The 22,792-nt window shown below is 36.9% G+C and overlaps 1 protein-coding gene across 9 annotated transcripts in view; it reads right to left on the bottom strand.

The window, feature by feature from the left end:
• The window catches only part of NRXN1 (neurexin 1), a 668,036-nt gene that overhangs the window by 444,254 nt on the left and 200,990 nt on the right, over nucleotides 1-22,792 (bottom strand). For all 9 annotated transcript variants that reach the window (XM_030236511.2, XM_050972677.1, XM_030236512.2 and 6 more), the window contains one exon: nucleotides 3-304. In XM_030236511.2, coding sequence (XP_030092371.1) covers nucleotides 3-304 — 302 coding nt within the window. The remainder of the gene's footprint in view (nucleotides 1-2; nucleotides 305-22,792) is intronic.

Here is a 22,792-nt window from a genome sequence, read left to right as displayed (position 1 = left end):
ACCTGACGCAGATTCCTGGTTACTTTCACATCATGCCAGGCATTGTCATTAAATTTCCCATTCACAGGTTCCACCAGCGCTTCAAAGGCCCCTGAGCCCAAATTAATGACCAAGGAGACAGCTCCATTTTTCAGTGCAAGATTGACATAATCAGCCGATTTCCCTGTGTGAAGCATCAGTCCGTTCCTCTGCAGCGTTTTAAAGGACAGAGTTATTTCATCACTGCTGCTCTGTATGGGGTTCTGAGATAAATCATAGCAGAAGTACTCTGATCCCTTGAATGTGGCAATATATTCTTCTTTTCCTGGCAAACAAAAGGAGAGAAACAAACAAATAAATCGCTGGCACTTAATTAAAGGCAGCTTGCATGAATTATTTTCATAGCTAATTTAGCAGTATTAGTGTAAGCACTGTATCAAAAAATAATTAATTTAAAACACTTAAAATCCATGAAGGAAGGAGATAAATGAGATTTCCCGTGGACATATTTTTTAACTATTTTCTAACAGAATTTTCATGTACATAATTAAACTTGGAAAATAAACTGCACCAGCAATTGGATTAATGTTATTTAAGCAATCTGATATGAAACACATCTAAATATATAGCATTGAGGTGAACATACAGAACAAAGCATTATTCTAGTCAAAACACAGATCTTTTCCTTCCCAGCTCTCACTAAAATGACACCTGAAAAAGAATCATTAACCTACATATTTCCAGTAGATCTGCCTAAGGTCTTGAATAAACTAAAGCTACAAAGCATTCATTTAGGAATCTGCCTTAAAGCTTTATATAGCACTGTGCCAGACAGCAAGTTAAAATGAATCAGTAAATGAAGTGTTTTTTGGGTTTTTTTTCTGGGATGTACTTTTACTAGCTAGTAAGTGCCATCCAGGTTATTGTTCTTAGTTTATCCTGAAGGTGAAGCACAAATAGCTGAACTTTCAATCTCAGAAAAGCAAGAATGACATACATGGAGATTACATTTCCCCTAAAATCTTATACAGTAACATATACATGGACCTTACACTAGAGGTGTAAGGAATTTAAAGCTATTTAAAAAGCCAAAAATTATCTGTTTAGAAGTTTATGGAGTTTAGAGCTATAAAAAGGCAAAAAATGTCTGTGAAGCTAATAAGTTAGTAAAATCCCAATGAAAAACTGCAGGTTTTATGAAATATAAGAATGAAGGTGTGAAAACCTGAGGACATCAAATTTCATCCTTCTCAGGAATAAAAATCTCCAGGACAGAGCTGCACACAAGTGTGATACTATCAGAACAAACCCAAAACAGATGCTTAAATATATAGATCAAGGGAGTAACAGTGTGAATTTAAGAGACCAGTGAATGACAGAACATGAAAAAAACAGGTCTGAGGACACAGGTTTTGTGAGAGGTCCTTGAGTGTGCTTGTCTTCTGGTGTAGCCTGTATACTAACACTGATCCTGGATATTCAAAATGCTTCTCCCTAGATAAGAGTAACTTCAGAGACTACTGCAACACACATCAGATGAGACACCAGAAAGGTCTGCATTCTGCTTTTACTTTGCTTTGCAATGAGAACATTAGAAGTTATCAGTCTGTTTACTTGAAGGGCTTTCTCTCAGATTTGATGAAGAATTCTTGGTGGTTTTCTTTTTTTTTTTTTTATGGGAGTTTGTGGTGGGGTTTTTTTGGCAGTAGCCAAATTATAGAGAAATACAATGTAAGAAACCCAAAATGGCCGTGTATCAATAATGCTCTCTTGTATCAATTATGCTCACTTTACAGCCCAAAGCAAGATTCAGCTGCAGAGCAACTGATAGCAAGACATCCTGGACTCTTACACATTTCAGTAGTGAACACTTTGGCTCATGCTGCATAAAGGATTCACAAACAATGCATTTTCTGGGGTTTCAATGCACTCAAAGCAGCAGCCTGCATCTCATCTAATGAATATTTAATAAAAGTATAAAACTCTCAAGCAACAATTTATTTGCTATGGGTGCTTGCTGCACAGGCACATTAAAGCAGCATCAATACCCACAGTGGAAAGATGATAAAACAGATGCAGCAAACTCGTATTTGTAGTTTTTTCCCAGGTATTTAATGACTGTACCACCAAAAAAATGAAGGACATAAATGAATCAACATGCAAAATGCTTTTGTACACACATTATGCACTGCAAACGGCTTCTGAGCATTCAGACATGAAAATGGATGGAACTTAGGTACATGCCAGGCCCTTTTGAAATACATTATTCCTAAACAAGGACTTGAAAAAGGAGGCAGTTAATCCAAATAAAACTTGAGTAATTCTTCAAGCAATACCCCTGCAGAATTTACTGTTCATCTTTGAATCCTCTCATTCCTTTTAGCTTCAAAATCTAGTCCATGATACACAATATCATGAAATTAAAAATTTTGAACAGATTAGTTTTATTTGCATCATTTAATTACATAATTATTTGATTTACATCAAATTAGCACTCGTTTAAAAACTAAATCAATTGAAAACAACAAAAAAAATAAAACGGAGCATAGCATTTTAGCATTTTACTTCAGAAGAAACATGTTGGTGAAACAACATGAACACTGGATAAAGAAACTAACCACATGATTTTCCTACTAAACTATCTTTTCTGCTCACCTGACAAACTAAAAATACCCATTTTTTGCTATTTTTATGGTGTTTCCATGCCATGAATTCAAACATCATCCTCCATGACAATAGTCTAGCTTGGCCAAACTGCAAATATTACATAATTATTTGAATCAGGGGCAAGAGTACCAATAAAATACCTCCACATTTCTCCAGTCTGCAGAGTAATTAATTCCTCACAAAAAAATTTAAATTTCCCTCTTATGATTATTTGGATGAAACCTCAGGCATATTTGCCCTCAACCTAGCATTGATATTTAGTGAATGATTGGCCACTGCAACTCCAAATCTGCCTTGCCATGCCGAGCTCCGAGATGGAAAGACAGGAGGTAAAACACCCACAGGTTTGCCACAGGCCAGTAAAGATTCAGGAAAACCAGGAAGGGGAAATCAGCTCACAAATCTTATTTTGTACTTTGTCATTGAAAACCAGAATTTTTAGCATGCTGAGCAGAAGGCACAAGTCAAAATGTTTCAGCACAGGACAGAAAAGCCACTAAACAATATTGGTAATCAACACTGTAGCAACTTTTTAATATCAAAAAGATGTGCTATTTTACTCTTGATAGGATTGTATGTTTTTAGAATGGACATTAAAAGAATATTGATAAAGCACTCAAATGTTTTATGTAAAAAAACCAAAACACTCAATCTGTTGCTACATTTCATTCCACAATTTTTGTTGATACTTTAAGCAAATTAGGAACAGCCTTCATTAATAACCAGTTGTGTAAACTGCTGGTTGTTTGTTTATTTTTCAAATTATCACTTAATGACACTTAGAGAAACCATTAAAAATGCATAGCAGTCATTCTAGCCAGTATGAAGTGTCACACTTCATTTAATGACTAAAATGTAATTACCTGCATAGAAAAGCACAAGATAATATGAACACCATAAAGGAGTTTAACATGTTTTTATTCTGAATTTTGAATACTGTAAAATGTAGTATATTATGGCAGTGACAGTCCAGAATTACAGGAGTTGTGCCAATTTAGAATGGCACAATCTGTGTCACAGAAAGGATTCAAACAAGAGAAGCCCTCTATTAAAGCACCTGTTGCTGCAGGAAGGGTTTGTTTCTTTGCCCCACTGAAGCCAACAACAGTTTTAGCATTCAACCCTTTGGAAGTTCATTTAATCCTTAGTCTGATAAAGCACATGGAAGCAACACTTCAATGAGCCTGAGCAGATTTTACAGTCCTACACAAGCACTATGCTCAGCTTTAGAGCACATCCACCCAGCCCACTGGCAGTATTACATCACAAACTGGGTCTGGCTGCATCCATAATAAATTCATCATGTGCCCATGCCTGATTTAAGTCACATACAAAGCACTATGGGCTTTGATCTTATTAGGTAGTAACAATAATGGAACCATAGACAAGAGCAATAAAATTGCAGCAAGAGTAAATCAAATCTCTTTATTCATAGCTGCAAATGTTCCTTTACATAAGAAGAACCCAAAAGTTTGTTAACTAAACCCCAACAACCCATGTGACAAACCCATCCAGTATTACACACAAAACCTGGTAGAGTGCTGTCAATTTATCTGTCTGCCAAAATAATTACTGTGAAAGAGAAAATAAGCTGCCAACACTGATACTCTATTTCTAAGAACCAAGTTACTTCTCTACAATCTTCAAAACATGAAATGTGTTCTGAATAAATCAATTATGCCAAACCAGAGTCTGGTATGTTCCCAGATGTACTGTCCAGTGCTCCATTTCACAACAATCTAAAATTCAAACATTTATCTGCTACGCCATCAACTTAAACTTATAAAGTCTTTCTGAAAAAGTAATGCAACTTTGGAAAGCTACACTAAAACAGCACGTAGACAAAACCATTTACAAGAATGACTGACACAATAAAACCAGGCAGCCTGAACTGCTACTTTTGTGGCAAACTTGGCAGTAATAGCAGACTAATGCCTTGCTATTCCATTGAAAGGGAATACTCTCCACATGAGGTGTGCACTGCTGAACCAGGAATGCTCTCAGGATGCATCATGCACAAGGTTTCTCAGCACACTCCTCTTGTAGGAAGCCAGCCTTTACCCTTCCATTAATACAGCATTCACTGGATCTTGAGATGAAAAATTACAAAGACTATAGAGTGGTTCTCTACATGTTACACTGAATTTGATTGTTTTTTGTTTCCCAATCACATAATAAAAGATGACCAGATTCCATCTAGAAATAAAACACAGGCACTCAAAGAGCAAACCAAAATAATTCTGGCTAATGTAAAAAAAAAAAAATTAAGACTTAAGTATGAAAACAACAAAAATTATGGAATTATGATAAAGCCTAAGAAATTAATTCTGAGAGAATGCAGAGGGTCTGCTTTATCAGTTAGGGTTGAGTTAATTTTTACAAAGTACTACTCTTGTTCTACATTAGCAGTTTTCTGTTCCTATCTCCTGTAAATAAGTTTTTTTAACAGAAGAATCTTCCATGCTTTCATTTCTCACAATCTTTTACTTTTCCTTCCCAGAAACTATACTCCTTGCCCTCTAGTCTCCACAGAATATTCGAAGAAAGCAATTTGGAGAAAAAAAATCAGATTCATGTTTCCAAATCCACAGCTGGGAAATAGGTACCTGTTTATTTCCTATTTTTTAATGCTCCCTTCCCCTCTCCAGTAAGTACAGATTTCTGTGTGCCTTCCCTTTGTGAGAGAATAATTTCATTATGAGGTAATCATGACTGGCCTAACATGAGAACAAAACTGGAAAAGTTATTTAAGACCATAAGCAATTTATTCTGAAGGACTGAGGAATTCTCAAGGGCCCCTTATTATTATTTCAAATTATCCTTTTGTGGAAAAAAACAAAAAAAAAAAAGGGGCTGTAGAAATGACTACTCATTCCACAGACTCATTTCTGGTAAACCAATCCAAGCCTTTCTGTGGCAGAAAATATTCCACTCAAAACCATGACAAAGTAAAACTCTGGTTAGTTGTTCTAACCAAGTGCTTTGGATGGCCATAATCCCTGTTCCTGGAATGTACTATCAGAACATGGTTTATCCCAAAAACACACTGCTGCTGTGCTCCTGGGCACCAAAGCCTGCACTACTGGTGTCCAACATAAAACCACTATCCATTGCTATAAAATGAGGTGCAAATAAATAGCCTACCTGCTGAGAAACATTTATCAGCGTTTAACTGATATTTAACTGGTACAAAGTCAGGTATAATAATGCAAAGAAACTTGAGAAAGTTTCCCAGCTCCTGTTTTGTTTCATACACCATCATTAAAACAGTAGCCAACCACAAGAAGCATGAACCTCTGATCCCTTCCCACCACCTCAGATTAGAATAAAATTATGACTGTTGCTACTCATGATAAATGACTTGCAGGGAATACTAGATAAGTGATAAATTACTCCATTTTGCTAAACAGTAATTTAAATTCATAACTAAAATGGCTACACCATGCAATTTCCTCACTAATTTTCATGTCCTTTTATTTAATCACACAGAGTAGGCACTTCAAAAGCACATTTGCAATTGGGGAGGGAGAGGAAAGCAAGCAGGAGTTTTCAGGAACAGTGCCATCTTAGTGTACAATAAATACTAAATTGCTGGAAGGTGAAAATAAGAGAACCTTTTTCTAATTAGCAGTTGCATCATTAATAAGCAGATTACAGTATCCTGCACCTCATATCACAGCAATAATGTGTCCAAAAATTACTCAAAACTCAAAATGGTGATTTTAAAGGCATTCTTGCTAAATAAAGAATTAACTGCAAAATGTCAAATACTCTCACATCACTTCGACACTGACAGGAGAAACTACTTTTACTCAACCTTACTGTTGCCTTAAAACTCATTTATCAGGTTGGGAAACCAGAGCAGAAATATACCAACAAATAAATACAGGCTCCAGTTTCTGCAGCAAGCTAAAAACCATGCTGGAAAACTTTGGGCAACTTTCCAAGGGCCTTTTCCAGGCCTCAAGGTTCCTACTGACTTTAGAGCTGAACTGCAAAATGGAGATTTCTAGCTTTCAATCAGAATCACAGATTTTCAGTATCAGATTGTTTACAGAACTGATAGAAAAACTGACATAATGATTAAAAAAACAGCAGTTTTAATTTTACTCCTCATAAGTATATAACTTGTGCAAATACAAGTTTTAGAATTAATATGCTTTGAGCAAAAAACAAGTGCAGTAATTCTTGCAAAAATTGAAGGCAGTCTCTGTCCTAGAAAAAAAACCCATTTTCTGTAATGCTTCTTGGATGAAGCAGTAGCACCTTACTCCTTGCAGAGCATTCTCCAAATGAGCTGCATTTGTTTTTCATTGTCCTAAATAAAAATGTGGAATAGGAGGAGAACAAAAAATTGGTTTAACTTTGTTGGGGTTATATTTAAACACACATTTTAAATGAAAGAACAAGGAAGAACAATCCCAAAGAACACATTTTATGTGTAGAAAGAGTTAATGAGTTAAATGATCTGATAAGGAACAGTTTCAAAGCTAATAAGAAACTTCTGAGACATCAGCTGAATACCTCTCTTATGGCACCACACAGCACTAGAGGATTAGTGCAGCATGTCCTGGGGTTTAGATGCAATAAAAAACAACAAGCAATTTTCCAGTCCTAATTAACTCCTGTTAAAAGCAGCCCTTTGTACAATAAGCTTTCCAGAGATGCAGGGGGAATGCCACTGCAATGGTATTATGTGCATGATGAGCCACTGCTATAAAACCAGTTTTGCCCTTGTCTCAGAGGGTTACTGCAGGAAAATGTAGCATTTGACACAGTAAAAAGAGAACCAGCATGGTTTTGAAAAAGGTAAAACAAAACACTTTCCAGAGGGGACTGACAAAACCATCACTTTCTTTTTTTCTGTCTCTGCCTAAGATTGTACCACTGCAGGAATATCTACATAAAAACATTTGGGAAAAGTCAGTTGGATCTCTATGTTAGCCCTCAAAACATGTTTGGAAGAAGTTATTTATAACTCTTGGTTTTCCTATAAACATGGGAAATTTAATATGAAAACAGTTATTTTATTACATCCAGCCTGTTGAGGATAGCCTCATTTAAGAAAGATTTTTCACATGTAAAACAGAAAAATCTTTCCGAGTTACTGAGCACATGAAGAATGCATTCTATGAAAGGATCCTACAGCAACAAAGGGGATCTGAGAAGCTGAAGTCTCAGCTGAAGAAATCTGCTGCTCAAAATAACAAGCAGAGAGATGTGCTAATGGCCTGCTGCTACACTAGAAATATTTGATCTAAACAAACCATCTAATATCTCTTTGCAACCCTGCCTCTTCAAATAAAGTGAAAGGAATTACTATGTCAGCTACAAAGAGTAAAAGGACTCTTTTTTTATTGATTAGTTCTGGAAAGAGAAGAAGCTCAAAACTCCTCAAAACAGGCAAAGCATTAGTCAAAAATAGCCTTTGAGCTTCAGTATCTCAATTCATTGTCCAATGGAAAATATTTGAGCCAAAACTATATTTTTTTAACTTAAGGCTGCATATAAGAAGTAGTATCAGGATAAATATACCTTCTTGTGATACATTTGATATGTCTTTTGGCACACCAGAATTACCTTCAGCCACCATCTGTACATAGGTCAGGTGTTCAAATGAGCATTATTAAAAACCTGAAGTAAGAGCTACAAGAAATTCAATATGTTGGTTTTGGAACAGTTTTTTCTTCCAAAGAATTACAGAGGTAGAATTCTTATTTAGTGAGCAAAAGAATAGTGCCAGTTGAAATTGGTTGGAATAATTGGTGTTGAACTCTAATATCTGATATAGCTCATTAACAATTCAGATAACCTTCCTCCAAATTGATTAATGATCACTACAATGACTAATGATATTTTACCTTTATGAATGTATCTGATGGACAAAGCACTAGGGACAACAAACATGTAATAGATGAGCACAGCACAGACCTTGAGTGGATTGGGTTAGGAACAGAAAACATTCTGCTCTGGAAAGAAGAACCAACTATGTGTCCACAGTTAAAAAAAATAAATGTATATTTTAAAATGGAGGCAAATTGAAAAAATATTAGTAAGTATTTGTATAACAGGGATTCTGGTCAAGGTCATGGCAATAAAAGCAGCTGAACTGCCTGTACTTTGCAGAGGAAAACACCCACAGGTATTTACACAGAACTGCCACCACCTGCATATATATGGGAAGAAACATTCAGGGGCAAGTCCAGAATCAGGAAATGACTATTTAAAATTCAGATGAAACACTCAAAAGGACTTCCCATCAGACAGAAAACCTTGATAACTTTGATAGTGCTGTTACCATCTCTGGAGGCTGTGACATATCTTCCTAGAAATATTCTGACCTATTACTTTCTGCTTCTTTCTTTTGTTTCAATGCTGCCCTCCACTCTGTTCTTCTCTCTATCTTAGGTTTTTCTCCTTCAGAGACCTTTCTTATTGCACTGCAATTCCTGCTGAGAGGCAAAGGCTGGCTAAGCTGTGTGCTGGTCAGTGTTCTTACTAATTAGCAGTCATTGGAAATCCCCATTCTCATCTTAAAATCAGAATAAACCTTAATAACAAAAAATACCTCGCACCTCTATTTATATTTTCTGTGCAGCAGTCAGATAAAAGAACATATAAAAGCAGGGTGTTAAGGATAGGGGAACAGGCTAACTGAATTCAAACTAATTTAACAGATTTTATTATGGAAAAGACAGTAAAGATTGATGAAACCTACAGAAGTTTGACAGATGATATTCTATACCAATATACTGTAGCTATTTTTTTGCTTTTCTGGCACTACTGTTGGTTCTTAAATTAACACACTCTTTCCAAGACAATAAAGAAAAAAGGAAAACTGCCATTATTCTTGTAGTGGTTTGACAACTGTAGGATACAACTGTATTTCATAGCCCCTTCCACCCCAAATCAAAACTTAGGCCATAGCATTTCAGAACATGGGACATGTTGAGGAAAAAGCACTGTCCACATGAGCAAGAGCCTTTTACTGAGTATAACACCAGGGTTTTGTGTAAGTAACAACCAGAGATATTCAGATGATAATGTCACATGTGGCAATCTCAAAATCTGATTTATCTGACTGCGAATAAAATGTGTGGGTTTTTTGCTAATAATCACAGAAATGCAACTTGCATCAAGTTTTAAAGGAAAGCAGTAGAAGCTACATAACAAAGAGTCTTAAGAAAAAAGTGTTGCTGAAATAAGTCATTGCCATTACCAAGGTACTTCTTGAAACAAATCCACTTAAAGACATCCCAACTCTGTAGTATGGAAAATCTTCTTAAACACATAGCAAAATATCAATGAAATATTAAAAATCTGAAATCCATTCCCCCACACCTTTTTTCATGATTCTGTAAAGCTTATACCCATAACATGATAAAGGAGGGTACAATCCAAAGCAATTTGATGGATACCTTCATGTGTTTCAAGTAACAGCTGCTAGTTTTTAAACAAGATAATGCTTGCTATCACTTCACAGAATCAGAGCATAGGTCAAGCTGGAAGGGAGCACAGAGGGACATTTGGTCTGCTCTCCCTGCACAGGCAGGGTCATCACACAGCACAAGGCACGAGATTGTGTCCAGATGGTTCTGGAATCTCTCTAGCAAGGGAGGCTCCACACCTTCTCTGAGCAATCCACCCCAGTTCAGGTTTACCTGCACAGGGAAGTTCCTCCTCATGGTCAGGTGGAACCTCTTGTGCATCAGTTCCTGCCCGGTGCCTCTTGTCCTACTGAGTAGAGCCTGGTCCATCCTCTGACATCTCCCCTCTGAGACTTGGATGAGGTTCTCTCAGTTCTCTCTCCTTGGGGCTGAACAGCCCCAGCTCCCTCAGCCTTTCCTCATAAGGGGGGTTCTCCAGACCCTTCACCACCTTACTAGCCTGCTCCAGGAGCTCCATGTCTCTCTCATCCTGAGGATCCCAGAACTGGACACAGCACTCCAGATGTGCCTCAGCAGGGCTGAGCAGAGGGGCAGGATCACCTCCCTGACCTGCTGGCAGTGCAGTTTCTAATGCACCATTGGCCTTCTTGGACACAAGGACACACTGCTGGCTCAGGGACAGCTTGTTCTCCACCCAGGAGAACAAGCTGTCCCAAGGAACCCCAGGTCCTTCTCCACAGAACTTCTTATTCTTCTCTTCAAGAAATACCAGGGCTTGGCTCTTGACTCTCTAACACTCACTCTTAAACAGAGTTTAATAATGTTCTAACATACTTCCAGTAAGCTACAACAGAACAAGCCTTTCCAGATCTACCAATTTTTCTTTTACATGAGACTTTCAAAAATTGATAAGCAGGTTTCTTGGCCTGACCACAACTTTAAAACTATACATACACTGATTTCTTTTCAGCTATGAGTACATAAAAAGAACTATGTCTAGATTTATATTTAAAGGATCATTTTAGGCATGTACTTTAAAAATATAAAATATTTTTAACTCTCTCCAAGTCTTATTATCAAATCTGTGAAAATCCAAGAAAACTTCTGCAAGTAGTAAAATAATCTGCATTATATATGCTTTACATTTAGTTTTTTTGAAGACTCCATTTTTTTCTCCATTAATTCAGTATTACCTCCTTATTTTTTCAGAAGCCATAAGTCTTTGAAACTACTTGATAAGGAGGCCTCCCTACTGAGATTACCAATGGTCTTTTTATAGAAGCCTGCAGGAACACTGTAAAAGCAAAAGAAGATTAGCAGAGTATAAAAATAATTGGACTCTAGTGCTGTATTGATATTTTAGAGGAAAGATTTGCTGTCATGACTGGGCCAAGATATCTGCTGGTAAATTCCACTGAAGACAGCACATTTGCACCACTGGTACTTGATCCTGTTCTTTATGCAATAAACATGCCTAACAAGGTGAGATACTTAAAGTGTCATAGATAATGTAACATATTTGCATCATTTCATGGATCTAACGTAAAACTTAACTTATTTCTCAGGTAATGGAAGGGGTAGAGAAAAGATGGAGACAGAAAGAGTGACACTGTCAGATACTGCCTCATTTTATAAACATTAGATATTAAGAAGTAATTTCACCCCTCCAGGAACTTGTCTAAAATAACTGCTTAAAATACTTCAATATTTATTATTACTGCATAGGAGCTTAGAATTATTTACAGCCTTCTGCCCTACAGATATGAAATAGAAACAAGTCTGTAATCATCCAAAAAACACTTACAGAACAAAACATAACTGAAAAAATAATTTAACATACTTACAAAGGCTAATCAAAAGAGAAAAGCTGTGACACACACTACTGACAAGCACATTACATACATTTCAGGTTTGGGTTCTCTTCCTTTTTCAAGAATCTAATCTGCATTCAGGGTCTGAACTGTCTCCTCATTTCAAGGCACTAAGATTGTGTTCACCACAGCTGCTGGTACTCCCCCAAGCCATCAACTGGAGAGGGCAGGGAAAAAAGCAATGGAGCCTGTATCCCCCACCAAATGTTTTGGCAACTGACATCTATTTTCCACAAAGTTCCATCTCCTAACCAATGTGGAAAAAAGCACAAGACAAGCCTGTGCCAACAGCAGCAGGAACCACAGGCTGGCTCCTCCTGAACAGCTTGAGCACCACTGCTGGTCCCACACTACAGCACCCAGGAACCAGGAGCAAGGACTACAACCAGGCTGGCTATTCACACACTAATACTGAGGCACAGAACAAATTCTATGGAAACTTTCAATGTAATAAACCTCTCTTCTCCCCTCAGAGAGAGAAAAAATCCCTCTACAGTATAGAGCAAGTGAAAGTTTGCCCCAAACCAATTTGAATACAAAAGCTTTCCCCAGCAGCCTCCATTATTTCTCTCCCACCTGTGCCTCCCAGGTCTCCTGTAATTACCCATCAGCTGTTAAATGCAAAGCTCCAGAGGCTGGTGGGGCTTTGCATTTATTACATTAGGAAAACACCCTTGTGCAGTAGCCAGAGTGACAGGATCAATAGACAGAAAATGCTTGCACTCTGAGTTACACAGGCTATTAATTCAACCTTCTTCTACAGCCCTACTGTTTTCTTTGTATTGCTGAATATAGTTTTGTTTCTCCAAAGTCCCTCCTCATTTTATAGCACCCTGAGAAAATAGGTAAAGCCCTTTATGCACAACACACAAGACATTTGATTCTGAATACATGCCATTACACTTTTAAAGCTATTTGATTACTACTCTGGATACTATCAATTAATAAAAATTGAAGAGTTCTTGACAAAAGCATTCATCACAGAACCACCAGGTCAGTTATTATGTTCACAAAATAATTTAAACCTCTCTGAACTTTCAGGAAAGGGAATTACTGCCTCTGTAAAGAAATCATTCTGTAATTATCATCTCTATTTCTCCCCAAGGCTCCTACACCTTATGGACTTGGATTTGGATACAAAACTCAAAACTTTTCATTTTAGTTTTGTACCCAAATCCTTAAGGATTTGGATACAAAACTAAAATGAAAGCTGTGTTTAAATTATTTTAGAATCCTGTCCATCAGTTCCATTTTTGAGGTAACATCATATCATAATACTGAGATGAAATGGCACAGACATAAATGGTTTAAAATTAAAGGTATGTGGATCATTGAGAATTCTTCTTAATTGTCATTAAATTAGACATCTGTAGACTAGCAGTCCATTCTTTCTTAATTCCCTTCTACCTGAGCACATTTTCATTGGATTCCTAAACTGAAATTTAGAGGAGAACCACAATTTAACTGGAGGATAATTTGATTATTTTATTATTCAAGCATTATTTGTTTGTACTTTTGTCTGGGGCTATGGAGACAATATGCACACTGAAGCATTTCCATCTCATAAGCAAAAGCAGGCAGCATTCATCAGTCTGTTAGCCATGAAATTAAGAATGTTTGCTGTATCCAAGGGCAGCTCCTGCAGCTCTTGTTTTTCCTGCTACCCCCAGCTCAGTTGTTTCCCTACTTCCCCAATATTAAGTTAATAACCAACTTGCCATGCTGCCATACAAGAAACACAGACTAATTTAAGCAGCTTCAGGCTCCCCATTTTTATTTTCTATCCTAATCTTCCAAGTTTTTGTGTAAACACAGCAAAAAGCTGAGCAGCAGCCTGCCCTGGTTCCTCAGAATAAAACCAACACAAACAGAACTTTTCTTCCCCCATCCTGTTGTGGTTCTTTTGTCAACTGAATGCCCAGCAAAGGAAATTAGCCATTAAATGACTAAATCCATTTACTCCTGTGTTAGCAAAGAGCTGCTCCAGAATAGAGGGAAACTGCAGCTGAAGCTCTTATTAAACCTCAGGAATTTACCATGGATTTCCAAAGTGGTTTCAAAACAAGCTGCATCTTGACCCATTTCTGGTGGTGCAATAATCAGCATCCAGATATTTCTCCCTGGCTAGTGAGTAGGGTCAGCACAAGACAACTTTTAATATTCCTTGGTTTCTCTCAAGAGCCATAAAATGACATTAAATCTTCCTCTCAGTCTCATCAGTTTTTCACACCTAGAAATATGTTTGGAAAAGCACATTTTCATTCTCTTAAAACTCTACTAATTTTGTAGAGTAGCTTTCAGATGATCTACAACATCCTGTGCTTACTCACTCCAGCCCAGCACTTGTTCTTTCCTACAGGCACAGCTGACCACAGACAATGATCTATGAACCAAGCAAACCCCAAACCCTCAAGTGGGCAGATGCAGGATAATTCTGTGTTTTGGCTGCTATACACCCACAGCTTTCTGCCATTAATTGAGCTGTAACTTGTGTAGTGACCCAATTTTTGCTGTATCTTTTATTGCCAGAACAAAACCAATTATGAACAGCTCCTAACAAAGTTAAACCTTTTTCACATTTTTCTTAAAACACCCTGCTCATTTCTGGTACACTTAAATTTAATTCAGTCTCTGTAGACCTCCCAATGCATTGAATGTACACAGATGAAGGGAGAAAGATTAAACATTTTCTCACTGTGACCTACAACAATGTGCTGAAACTTTAATTATTATGTTAATTCAGGCATTGGGCCCAGTGGATTTATTATATCCCAGAAGCTAATACAAACTACTCTGAAGTGAGATGTAGGCATTAGCTCCATCTAAGCATTTTGTGTACAAATATTTAGGCTGTGTAATAAAATGCTACACACTGAAATTAATTTTAAAATCTAGTCCTAATTTGGGGGCTTTTTCCTCAAGTAGATGTCTAGTTCCTCAGAAAGTGTTGCTCCTTGTAGCAATAAAAGCTTGTGTCTCAGCCAAACATTACCATCCCCAAATTCCAGGCTTTTGGAGCAAGTATTTATTAGATCAAAAAAATATTATTATTATACTTTTTTAGACCACCATAATAGGATAGCATTGGGGTAAAAAACCCCAGCCAACTCTGTTTTTCACTGCAGGACAGGATGAGGTACATTCCACACTGTATTAAAACAATAACAGCCAATCCCAAAATAGTTTGTTTGGAATAAAGATGGGTTATATAAGACAATATCAAACACTGAAAATTAAGGTTTGGCCTTCTCCCTAACAGACAACCCAGATGTTTCTGATCAGCTATCCCTCACATCAAACAAAGTTTTGTATCATTCACCAAACTAAAAAAAAAACCACCTACTAGTTCTTTTTTTAATTATCCCCATCTCAGCCAACATTAGCAACATGATTGACAAAAATTAAACTCAAATTTTAAACAGTTTTGTAGAGGAGAACAAAGGTGGAGAAACTTGATGGGTGAACCTGCCAGACATTGGTAAAACCACTGGAACTTTGCTGACTAAAACTCTTTTCAAGCAGTGGAGCTGGAGGTAGCTCATAAAGTCATATATTTCCTTGGTTTTCTACAGAGTATTTTCTATTACAGTATCACAGAAGCACCTGTGTTGTAATCAGAAGCAATCTGGCTTTCATCAAGAGAATATTAAAAAAAATGTTTAATACAATAAAGGCAAGCAGGAATTAATGAAAACTTTCAGGCTTTATACTACCAGGCAGGGATTTCATTCTGTGCTAGTTTTTGATTACACATTTTAATTGCTTACCTACATATTGCCTTGATAACCATCACAAAGATAATTCCAAATTTCCAGATACAAATCTTTTTGTTCCAAATAGTAAAAAAAAAAAGCTACAAAGGAATCCTATGAATATTTTCTCAAATTGATGTAAATAAAGACACTTGATGTTAAAGACCATGAATAGCTCAAGTATATCTTTGCACTATTTTTAATCAATTTGCTCACAAGAATATTTATTTCCTGCATTACATTAAACATTTTCCCACATCAAGATCCAATATTCAAGGGATTCTTACACATCTCTACTCAAGTCTTACACTTACACTCATATCCCTCAAATGAAAATAAGAGGCTTAATAAAAATAAAGCACAGCTCTAGTACAAACTTGATTATGTTTTTGGGTTTTTTTTTCTTTACATTTTCCAATATCTGAGCTGGTTCACACTACAAAAATAACATTTGAACTTTAATCAATTATATGAATGCAATCTAATTCCCATTTGTACATATGTACACAAATATATATATAGTATTCCCTGGCTATGAACATTAAGTTTCATTAAATTTTCATTAAATTAGTTCCTTCCTCTCCATTACAGTAATGTTTTAGATACTTAAATAAAACAAAGTATTCTGGAGACTTTTTGAAATATACAAACTCATTTGATAAACTATGTCCATTTTTTTCTTCTTGCTCAAAAGCAAATACCATTTTCTTGATAGTGAAAAAAGAATGTTTTTTTCCACAGCTAAAGAAAGTTCAAAGCTACCATGGTAACTGAACAAAAGCCACTAAGGACTTGCTACTAAAGGCCTTTATATTATATGAAAAGTACATTCAGTTTGAGGTATTGGAAAATCTTTTATAGTTATCTTAAATACACAGAAAGAGCAAACCCAGTGGTGATTGTTATGAAGAAATGTTAAAAGTATACATCTTGGTTATTTTTGCAGCAAGGTGCACCACTGAAAGGCTTGTTAATTAAAGGTCAACAATTCTAAATTGCATAAGAGAAAACTGAAAAACCTGTTCTTGCATGAACCTTGCTGTACTACATTTTATCAGCTAAATATTTTGTTGTCAGACAAAAAGATAATTTAAGCAAAGTATTCATTATACCTCAAAGGAAGCAATTGAGTTCTTACCTGGGTCTGACAACTTAATGCAGCAAGTTAGCAAAAAAAACCCAAAACATCTAAGCCATGAAAATACAGCCCTGCTTTCACACTGTTGAGCCCACCTCAATATATATATATACACACACATTTCTAATTTTATCTTGTAAGGCATGCTAGAGTATTTGTACATTTCTATATTAACTATAACTGACTTAAAATAATTAGTTGGATAACTTAGGCTCATAGTTCTCAAAATTCAGGCTTCAAACTTCCACTGGCCTTCCCATGGATAGGGATTCTCTCCTTCTCATGGGGTTGGGTAATTCAGCATAACTGGTATTTCAATGAACTAAGTTCTTAACCATTCCCCATTGCTGATAAATTGTGTTATTCTACTCTGCTCAGGGCAGTTGTTGATCAATTGAGTGCCTTGAAAGGAAGACAGGCTGAAATTTGGTCAGGCACTTGACTTTACTCTGAGATTTACCCAGACCATCAACCAGCAAAGAAGGCATGAACAATTTTATCCTGCCCTTCACTACACATGCTTTTATTCCTGTGTCTTTCTACTAGTTGTATAAATAGTTCTTATTCATTTTCCAAGGTCTTGCTACAGGCTGCCAAAGCCTGCAAAGTCATTCAGGAAATTTCAATTATAAAGAAGTAATTGGCTGAGAGAACAAAATCCCACAGTGGTGTGCTTACCACTGATTTTTTAAAGGAGTAAAATAATCACATGTTTTTACTCTACATCCTGTCAATCACTGCACTTCACATACAGCCCTTGTAAATTTACACCTTGTGTTAGGGTGGGCCCTAGAGCACTCCACTAATTAATTTAGGGCTGTATTTTAAGAGACATCTAGTACATTGTCACAAGCCTTTAACTGAAGTTGTACAGAGATTAAAGGATGTTTGGGTCAGCCTACACTTTTTAAAATCCACGGTATTTTTGATCCTTGATTTTGATTCAAGATGTTTCAGACTTATACAGCAGTAGTGCCCAGTGCTTGCAGAATAGACACACTACACCTAAGCAAAAACTTCTGAAGTCTGCAATTACTCACTCTGTGGCATGTTTTAAGTGTGTGCACATCAATGTAGAACTTAATTCAGAATATTGGTGTAGATTAATCTTTCTATTGAGCAGCAAGATGTGAAATACCAACTGCAAGAGCATTCCAGTCACATGAGAGTTGCAGCAAAACCTTGCACATACAAATGTTTCTATTTTGAAGATGATTTATCCTCTCTATTCCATAGAATAATACTTTCCTTACCTTCAGGAGCCATGCTAATTTAACTAGCACATCATGATGAAGCCAACTGTTCTGGGGTGCATCTACAAAGGTGTGGCCAGCAGGTTGAGGGAGGTGCTTCTGCCCCTCTACTCTGCCCTTGTGAGTAGGTCACTCCATGTGGAGTTATCCAGCCAGCTCTGGGTCCTCAGCACAAAGATGTGAATCCTGTTGGAGGGTGTCCACAGGAGAGCCAGAAAGATGCTCAGATGGCTGGAACACCTCTCCTGTGAAAGCAGGCTGAGAGAACTGGGATTGCTCAGTCTGGAGAAGACATCAGGGAGACCTAGAGGACCTTCCAGTACCCAAAGAGGGCTTATTAAAAACAAAACAAAAAAAACGCAAAAAACCCAACAAAACAAAAAGAAGGCAAGAGGAAGAGTGACATTTTACTCAAGCAGATAGTGCTAGGACAAGGGAGAATGTGTTGAAACTAAATAAAGAGATATTTAGATTAGATGTAAGGAAGAATTCTTTACTTAGTGAGGCACCAGCACAGGCTGCCCAGAGAAATTGTGGATGCTCCATTCCCTGGAAGTGTTTCAGGCCAACCTGGATGAGGCTTTGAATAACCCAGTCTCATGGGTGGTGTCCCAGCCCATGACAGAGGCGTTGGCAGTAGATGATTTTTGAGGTCCCTTCCAACCCAAACCATTCTATGATTCTAAGATTTGATAATTTATCAATCCTGAAATAGTTAACCTCTGGGGATTTTAGTATTTCTTTTTTATACTATACCTAACTATTATCAGAGCAGATGGGAACATACTGAGGGGGCAATTTGTGTGCCACAGCACATCTTGTGGTTCTATTTATTTAATAATCCAGACTTGGGACCCATCTGGACTACATGGAGCTCCATCTTAGAGCTCATGTCCTCAGGTTTATTTCCTTCTTATAGGAAGGAGGAAGGAGAAGAGATGGTACATGCCTAGTTCTCACCCAGCAGGGAGTTAAAAGAGGACTGAATCACCCATCTAGACCCCATCACTGCAAATATTTCCAGTTCTCAACATTTAGACATCAAGTTCACAGCTTATTTTTATAATATTAGTCAAATGAAAACAATGTTTTCTAATAATTTTCTACTATCTTCCCCTGAAAAGATCCTAAGATATCCTACATGTAGCAAAGACAGTAAACTTAAGAACTGAATTCAAACCCTGTAATTTATTCTCAGCACTTTGCATTTCACTTAGATTTGAAAATGACAAGCTGTTGGTCTAATTTTTGTCAACATGTTTTTAATTAGTTCTGAATTTATGACAACTAAAGCTCACTGCTGCTTTTAAAATGAAGTTACTGAATTTGCCTTAATTTGTTTTCATTGCTCAGCAATGTGTGCATTTTAATTCAACATGGAAATATTCCATCCTCTCTGCTTTCTGTGGGGAAGACACTACCGTCAACACGATCATCTCTTTTTTTCCCCCCATGAAAATTATTGACTAGAAAATAAACTGAAAACATCTTTTGGGAATGCTGGCCATGCTCCACATTTGACTGGCTCCATCTGTATCTCAGCTGACTCAAAGAACCCAATGCATTCCAAATCTTTTTTTGTGGGGTAAAAAAAAAAAAAAAAACAAAAATGAGAGGAAAATGAAACATTGCACCATAACACTGATTTTGTATTTCTTGTGTCTGCAGCTGTAGATTTGCTTTTAGGCAAATAATGTTTATTATTCATTAATCTAGAGCCATATACATCACAAAACATGTGAAATATGTACTTCACTTAAAAGCTGAGACACTACACAAAAATTAATTGCCACTTAAACGTTTTTGGGGACAAGGAAAAAGAGGGTTTATGTATGACTGGCATTCTAATGAAGAAATAATTTTGGCAAGTTCTTAGAGCCTTAATAGTAAAAGACAAAATTCGATATATTAGAAGAGCAAGGTTTAATCTCATATGCCTCAACCTCATTTCTCCTCCCTTGCTTTCATTTTTCATCAGGAAAGTAATTTTCTCTTCACAGGTCCTCTGTGCATTCATATTGTTCATGCACCATTTCTTTTGTGAATGGCTGCAGACTGATCTATACTTATATGAGTATCTGCAGACTACATGTCTCTGTAAGAAATTGCAGCAGAATCTCTCAAAAAAGTGCTTAAAAAATGTGAAGCAAACAGAAGCTGAAATTATTGACCCAGCAAGTGGAAGTCTAATAACAGAAGTACAGTATGACCACCTGTTTTCTTCTGGTAACACGAGTTTACTAAAAAATTACATACCAAGACCATTTATTTTGTAAGAATTTCAAAGTTGGTTTGGTTGAGGATTTTGCCCCCTTTTTAACTTCTTATATTTTCTCTTTTAAGGCAGCTTTTCTATACAGTAACAGTAAACAAAGAATTAAACAATCTTACAAGAAGATCTTATGAGAAGAAAAAGTAAAAATTTTATTATAAGCTATTGCTTTTCTAGTTTAACTAATAAAGTAAAAAATAAAAGAAATCCTTGCTCTATTATCCAATTCAAATGACTAAATAATAGAGAAAGCTGAATGAATTCCCTAGAGCCCAACTCTATCTCCATACTTAAAAAGCCCATTACCATCAGTGAATATCTAAAAAAAAACTATGGGAGAAAAAATTAAAACATTCTTAAATTTAACTGTAATATCTGATACTTTTCACAGTGAAAGGTCAAGTTAATTTTTTTCTCCTCAAGTAGATTCAATGCCATCACTCCCTGTCTGTTTTATACTAGTAAAAAAGTTAACCCTATTACTAAGATGATTCTGCATCAGTGGCTGTGTGCACTCTATCTGCAAGGCTTAGCAATTTTTGTAACAAATAAATCCTTTAACTTGTTATAACTGCATGCAGATGTGGGCCAGTTCAGGAGTGAAGACCCTTCTGGTTGCCAAAGACACCAAAAGTTCAACCAACAGCAGCATTAGTCATCAAAATTAAACTCATTTAACATCTAGCTTGTGACTAGAAAAAGCCCCTAAGAAACATTCATAACACCCTCCACTCCTCCAATCCTTCCAACCAGGAAACAAATCTGTTAAAACCACATCCACCATTCCTTCCTGCTAGGAATCTCATTAAAATCTATATTTCAGCCCTACCAGAGCCTTTGTAATTGACTTTCAGGGGTGGTCCTGTTCAGGGCCAGGAGCTGGGCTCCTTGTGGGTCCCTTCCAAGTCAACACACTCTGTGATTTGGTGACTTGTAATTAAAGCCCAACAATAAAAGGTGATAACATCACTTTTCTTTAAATTTTGCCTTTTGTGCTCCTATATAGAAACATAATAGCTCTTGATCATTTATCAAAGACTGTAAAGTCAACAATGAACTTGCTCCAGCACACATCCATATGGGAAAGCCTCCTTCCCAAGAGCATTGCTGGCTTTTGTTCATGCCTGTCCTGTAATTGGTGCAGTCAAGTCACAGTAATGTGCTGGAATTCTGTTGTTCTCTTCAATGCCTCTTATCAGAGCCAGATTTTGTAATGTGTTTGAAATGTGGATTACTTGTTCAGAGAAGGAGGCCAAGCAAAAGCTGAATAACCCTGACCTTTCTGAGCTTGGAAAATCAAAACAGGACAAAAAAAATAGAACATTCATGACTAAATTGAGATCTTTTTGTCCTTTTCATCTCCACATTCAGTGATCAGTGTATGGTCTAATTAGGAAAAAAAAAAAAATCAAAGTTGTTAAGCAATCATTTGGCCCAAAATTTATTGAGAAAGTTGCAAGAGTTCAAATGCAGTCATGCCACCACTGATCCAAGAAATCTTGATAAACAGTGATGAGGAAATGCCTCCACATTAAATCTGTTTCTATGGTTTTCAGCTACACACAATGTTTCTTCCATTGACTCACCTCTGAACAAGTTGGCTTTCACAGATTTGCTGCATATAATCTATGGACTATAAATCCAGTTTCCCATTGAAAAGGCAGAACACTTAGCATAACACTTGGAACACTTAGGCTATTGTTGCTGTTGCAAAAACCAAACCCACCTTCAAAAATCTCACAGCTGACATCTCCTGTGGTATGAACCATACCTGTGTTTGAGACTACTGTTTCTCACCTGCTCACTGAACAGCTTGAAATACCCAGACACTTCTCCATTACTGGCCTTCCTCTCAAGGAGAGCCTTTGCATAACCATCCTCTTGACATTCTCTTCAGATACATCTTTACAGTGATGCACACACACAATAAAACCAATACTTTTTAGAAAGACAGCAAACAGGAATGGGTTTTGACATGTCATCCACAAGATTTGCCAAAACTTATTTTCCTATCTGTTGTCATCAAGAGATGTTTGAAGCATTTCAAGCAACCTGTCTGTAAAACCAGCCCTAAAGTTGACAATGGTTATGCAGAGCACTGAGACCACAGCTTCATAACCCATTTATTCATTTTCTTCTATCATAATAGCAAAAGAGTCTCTACCTCAAAGGGACTGAGACTTGTCCTTTTGCATGGCAGAAAAGGGGCTCATTGTATAATGAACTAATTAACTATCAACAGGGCTTCCGGGTACTCCAACAATACAAACAATAACATCATTGATGGCATGAAGCACACGATTTCATAATACCCCAAGAGAAAGTAAAAAAAAAATCTCATTCTCCATGTGGCTAAGGCCAGCAGGTCTTCACTCCCATTCAGTATCCCTGCACCTCTTCACTTTGCTAATTGAGACATGCTGTACTTACATAAGGGTACTCCATTCTGTCTTCCTCCCACTTCCCTCCAGC

Source organism: Serinus canaria, chromosome 3 (assembly GCF_022539315.1).
Source record: "Serinus canaria isolate serCan28SL12 chromosome 3, serCan2020, whole genome shotgun sequence".
NCBI classification, from domain to species: Eukaryota; Metazoa; Chordata; class Aves; order Passeriformes; family Fringillidae; genus Serinus; species Serinus canaria.
Note: the sequence above shows the minus strand (reverse complement) of the source record. Positions and strands in the feature narration are given on the sequence as shown.